We start from the raw sequence: 6,152 nt of genomic DNA on the forward strand, positions 1-6,152 counted from the left end.
CAAATGGGATTGGTGCACCTAACAGAAAATTTCTTTTTCAAGAGTCATGTTTTGCCATCTCCTGTCCTTACTCTTCCCTCTGCATTCATCATAGGCCACTGAGAAATTAAAAAATGTCCCCCTCACAGAAATCCTAATTAAAAGAGCAAAGATCTGAAGAGAAACGAGAGTATGACACAGGATACCGTGCTAATCTGACCTGGTATGATTACCCTTACACAACAAGGACTTTCTTGTTACGTGTATCCCCCATATGTTCAAACACTCTTCATTTGAAGACAATAATGCACATCTCTGCTTTGGCATCTGCCCAAGAAGTGCTTCTGGATTTTCATATCCTTTCCTGACTCCTCACTCACACCCGTGACCCATATGCAGGAACTTCAGGAAATCCTCATTAGAGTCCTTTGGGATATGATACTAATACCGCTTCTGACTTAATGATAGCAGCTGCTGTGCTTGAGTGGAAATAAACATTTTATGGGGATGAATATAAGAACAAAATACAAGTAGAATCAAACTAATCCTCCCAGCAAAGTACCTATTTGGTTAGCAAGTATCAAACTAAAAAGAAAGATTTTTGTTTCACCGCCGTAACACCTTTTCTTTAAATTGCAAGACTCATCTTATGATGGGGTAAAGCACGGAAGCTGCTTCAAACAGCACGGGAGCAGATACATTAAGTGCAGTAACTCAATGCGCCTAACATAACACTATTTATGAGGAAGAGTCATAATACTCTAGGGGGCCAGAGCACAAGTGTCCACCCTGCAATAACATCATTACCTACAGTGTGTCAGGGAAAAGGGAGAGACAGAAAAAAAGCTAGACCTAATGAGAGCAAAGCTGTCATGCTTTGTTGTTGCAATGACAACTACACAAACAGCAGGGATGTCAGTAGAGTTTAAACCACACTCCAAGAAAGGTGTCGTGAAGACGGCTCAGAGATTAGACAAGAGAAGATCTGAAAGGAAAATAAAGTTCAAAGAACATTGGTTACACCTATGCCAATACGGCACAACATCCTGTCCCCATTTAAATTGATGGCAAAGCTCCCATTAATTTCCGCAAGCAGGGCCTGAAAAGAACACCAGCAGCTTTAGGAGCAAGTTTTTTCTCTTATAATTCCTCTTTCAACAAAATTAAGCAGTTTTCAATAAAATGAAGACTTATGATAATAGAATCAAGAATTTAACTGAATTAATCCTTCCATATTCATTGTGAAAGGGGCAGATTTTATTTACTATGGGATTAATTGCACATATCTGTGATTTCTTAAAGAAATAAAAATAAAACAAATCCACAACCAAACAAGAAATATGTCTCAAATATCCTGCAGTCTTGTTCTGTCTTCACCTGGTCTAAAACTGTACTTCATTAAAATTGATCATATGGAGAAATCAGCCCCGCACAGTGGCATGCATGCATACTCACACACATGGCCCATACTTTGGAAAGAGAGTTATCCTCAAGACTGGCTGCAAAAGCCCTCAGATACTGCTTAACTTTTAACATGAATGCATTACTGCAAAAGTTTTGGCTGGCAGACTGCAGAAACAATTATTACACTGTATCGTAGGCCATTTGGAGAACAGGTTTTTTTGGTGGGTTTTTGTTCTCTTTTTAAGTACAAATCTATCATGAATAAGGGATTGCTGACTTGGTAAGGAAAAAAATTGAAAAACTAAAGGCAGTTATGAGATTGCAGAAGCACATAAAGGACATGATTCAGTAGGGGTCCACAAATAAAGGGTCTCATGTAAGGAAAGAGTTGACAAAAAAGGTGAAAGAGAATAGAAAGAAAGGTTATTATGCAGATCCTTAGACAGCAAGATGCCCTGTCCTAGAGGGTGAACCGCCCTACCTGGACAAAGACAATTTACGGTCCAGTACCTAAAGGATGAAGACTCTCCTTTAGCCCACCTTTTGCTGCCAGTGCATTTACAGAAACTTTTTTTGTTGTCTTTAACTGCAGTGGCCAAATTAAGTTCCAGTTTGGCTTTGGCCCTTCTATTTTTCTCCCTACATAACCTCACAACATCCTTTTAATCCCCACAAGCTACCTGCCTGTCCTTACAGAAGTGATATGCTTTTTTTACTATTAAACCAAAGAAACTTGAAAATAACACGGATATTTAATGTGCATATTGGTTAACTGCAATGTTCAGATTTACAGCCTGGCTATACAACACACCTAGTGAGACACCACTGGTAATAAACTATTTTCACAGCTCCTAACCTCAGTGATAGGATTGTCAAACCAACAGGTGGCATTTGGTAAGTCAGGTTAATCCTACCTAACGTGTTCAAAAGCTGATAAACATAATCAATTCAGACTTTTACATCAAGTTCCTGATCACACACTTTGGAGCACTGACAGCACCAAGATACTATGGTATGATTTCACATAGTTGTTTATTCAGAATTGTTACCACTGATGAAAACAACTTGTTTATTGCATATGTAAACCTCAATAAAGCACTTAACTATGAATGTGTCTGCTAGACACTTAGAAAAAATTGACTGAATCATGTAAAATTGCATGGTCATTTGTTCTCATGTAAGGTAGAAAATTCTTTAGAAACTTCTTAAAAACCATAACATGAGAAAGTAAGTACTTTAGTTCAGCAGTGATACAAAAATTCAGGTGCTTTACCTGTCCTTGGAGAAGCATATACCAGCATTAGAAACATTTCAAAATTAATAATATGTATGTTTTAAAGATATTACCAGGAAATTATTTTTTTAATGAAAGCCTATTAGTATATCTCTCTATATTTATCACCTCTGTAATCAGTCCACAGAGAAAAGATCTGTAGCTATTGAAAGGACTCTGTATTAATTCAGCAGTCTCTAAGACTTGGGTCTACTTATGCAACACTAAAAGTTTACTGAAAAGGAGAACAAACCTTACCCCTAAATATAACATTATTCCATAGAACATAAATTTCCAGAAAAAACATCGTCGAAGAGCATTAATGAGTTTGGGTTTCTTCTTTGAAGTTGCCAGCTCTCTGTCCCACTCTCTGAAAAGGAACCAAAAAAACAAGTTGTGCGAGCAAATACATGGTCTATGGGTCTGACATACTTCAATTTACCCAAGTATATCCAAGGAGATTTAGCTAAGGTGGCTAATGAAAGAAAGCTTTGCAGAGACCACAAAGACCTGGCCTTCATTGATCAATAAAAGTTCAAACCTAGTTCAGCCACATATTTGGCAGTTTTAAATACTCGGTCATCCATCACCCTGCAGGGAATTAACTCATTAAAAGGTTACATTGTATGTTTTAAAGAAACCTGCTGTACTTAAAACCAAAGCACAATAATAGGCAAATAAATGTTTTGGAACTATTCCAGTCTGCAAAAAAGAAAGCACCAACAAAGCATCAAAAATGTGACTTTTCTATTGCACAGCACTATTTTTAACTCGTGTTGCTGGGACAATAACTTTCTACTGAATAATAATGCTGATCAGAAGTAATGATACTCAGAGAGCAGAGTCAAAATTAAACTCATAGATTAAAGTACTCCTGAGAATTTCCTTAGCTAACTCTTTTCTCCATTTTTCAACAGAACATTAAATAACCAAAATATTCCATTTATAAGCTATCAAACTGCTTTAAGCATACCAATGTTCTCAGCATATTCCACCAGTTTTGAACACTTATGCTAAACTGCAACTCAGTTTAATTGGATTGGCACCATGTAGACATGAACTGCCCCCAAACACCAGGGAAATCTACACCAGAAGCTGGGGAGAGGGAATGGATTTAGGCACTTGTATTGTAGGAGTTAGTCAGCAGTTCAGCACAGTTTCTGAATTAGAACCCACTGAAATAGAGTAAAGAGTGGAAGCCTAAATGAGGAAAGTCGGGGCATGACTTCTGTAGAAACACTTAGTCTTTCAACAGTGGTATCAAAGAAAAAATAAGAACGTTAATTTAGTTGAAGAAAAAATACACCAAGGTTTTACAGAGTTTTTTTGTGAAGAAGGAACAGCAGAAAGGGGAACTAACATTGAAACTGTGAGTCTAGCCTCTTCTCATCACTGGAGAGATGTCACAGGTACCTGTATATAGTACTTTAGAGCATCTAGGTGGTACATCTCCACCAGGGATCCCAGTCATCTCCAAAGTACAACCATGTGCAACCAGCTTGCATTCAATGTTCCTTAACATTTCATCCAACAGCTTTTATATGAAAATTGTAGTGTGATTCCTGAACTATTTCATAAGTCTTTCTTACCTTTCTAGTTTTTCAGAAAGATTATCAGCAGAGTCTGCAGAAGGGATTTGATAAATATCTGACAGCTCCAAACGTCGTCTGTAACCCTTTTTCAAAATTGGTTTTGTCCATCTAAGCAGAAATAAAAATATAAATTAAAAAAAAAAATCATCAGTTTCTGAGGTTAATCCTGGAGCTGCTTTGTCTTGCATTTAATATTCTTCACAGTATCCAAGTATGTCTACGTGCACATGCACACACATACACACACATACATGACATAATACAGTGTAGCTCTGGATTGTATTTACAAAACTATATTACAAGTATAAAATTAAAAGAATAATAATGAAACTTGCATTTTATCAGTTTTGGGGTGGAATCATAGCCCAAACTTCCTGCTGATTCAGTAGCAGACAACTGAATGAGGGATTGAGATCTTCGTACTGTATTTCCAAATATGCTATGTGCTATGTCCATATAAATGAATAATAAATCAGAACTATTACTAAACTGGATGTATAGGTTTCATTCTTATCTATTCAGCTCTCATGAGACCCCACCTGGAGTACTTTGTATAGCCCTGAGGTCCTCAGCACACGAAGGACATGAACCTGCTACAGTGAATCCAGAGGAGGCCATGAAGATAATTAGAAGGATGGAGCACTCTCCTATGAAGAAAGCCTGAGAGAACTGGGATTATTCAGCCTGGAGAAGAGAAGGTTGTGGGGAAATTTATAGCAGCTTTCTTGTACCTAAAGGGGGCCTACAAAAGAGCTGGAGAGGGACTTTTTACAACAGCATGTGGTGATAGAACAAGGGATAATGACTTTAAACAGAGAGTAGGTTTAGATTAGGCATTAGGAAGAAACTGTTTACTGTGAAGGTGGCCACACGCTAGAACAGGCTGCCCAGAGAAGTTGTGAATGTCCCATTCCTGGAAGTATTCAAGGTCAAGTTGGATGGGGCTTTGAGCAACTTGGTGTAGTGGAAGGTGTTCATGCCCCTGGCAGGGGGGTTGGAACTAAATGATCTTTAAGGTCCTTTCTAACCCAAACCATTCTATGATTCTATAGGGGTTCCTTTGACACCCTTCATTGCAGTATGCACTTAACAACACAGGAGGCCTTTCACAGGCTTCCTCATAAGATTTTTATTGTGTCCATCATATGCACACATTTCGCATTTGTTTTTTCAAATGTCACGTTTAGAAATTTAATACCAATTTAAAGAGCATGCTGAATTAAAAATTTAATACCAATTTAAAGTGCATATTAAATTAAAACAAAGCAGAAAAAGCTACTCTGTAGAAAAAAACAAACTTTAAAAGCCTTGACTAATTTTATAAAACAATTCAGCTTCAGAAAGGCCTATTAATCCCCAAGTGCCAACTTGTAGAAAATTTTGTGGCAGATTCTGTTTGGAAATCTTTTTGAAAGGACTAAAACAAAACATAAACAAGGATCTGTAAGAACTAATGGTGTATTTTGAAACTACTCAAGTTTCTGCTTTATTGCCATTGATAAAAAATATTTCTTAAAAAAATGAAATGCCTGCAAAAAAAGTGGTTTGTGGTTGATTGCTGCCATGCTTCCTATGTAAACAGTTTGTAAAAAAACCCATATGATTTATGATGATAAAAGTTCTGTGAAACCTCAATCATTTCAAAATTTGCTTTTTCTTTATAAAAAAGTTAAAAAACAGCAGAAGAAATGCAATAATGTTTCCCACAGTCACTTAGAAAATACAAACACCTAATTGGATATGTGTACCTGTATGCCTGTAAGAACATGTGACAGACACACTAAGTAATCCACATTCTCAATTGCAGCCTCTGAATTTGCAAAGAGGTTGATACAAAGGTAAAAGAAAATCATTAGGCACTACACACGACAGTTGAAGACTATTTGCGAACAACTGTGCACACG

General features: G+C 37.1%; 1 protein-coding gene across 1 annotated transcript in view; it reads right to left on the minus strand.

The window, feature by feature from the left end:
• Window positions 1-4,358, minus strand: part of CFTR (cystic fibrosis transmembrane conductance regulator) — a gene marked incomplete at its 5' end in the record, with an annotated part of 70,105 nt that extends 65,747 nt beyond the window's left edge. The window contains 2 exons of the mRNA XM_027893681.1: window positions 2,915-3,026; window positions 4,246-4,358. Coding sequence (XP_027749482.1) covers window positions 2,915-3,026; window positions 4,246-4,358 — 225 coding nt within the window. The remainder of the gene's footprint in view (window positions 1-2,914; window positions 3,027-4,245) is intronic.
• Between the last annotated feature and the right edge of the window lie 1,794 nt (window positions 4,359-6,152).

The sequence above is a fragment of the Empidonax traillii genome, unplaced genomic scaffold, assembly GCF_003031625.1.
Source record: "Empidonax traillii isolate 1590-97213 ecotype Southwest subspecies unplaced genomic scaffold, ASM303162v1 scaffold401:size1000279, whole genome shotgun sequence".
In the NCBI taxonomy this organism is placed as follows: Eukaryota; Metazoa; Chordata; class Aves; order Passeriformes; family Tyrannidae; genus Empidonax; species Empidonax traillii.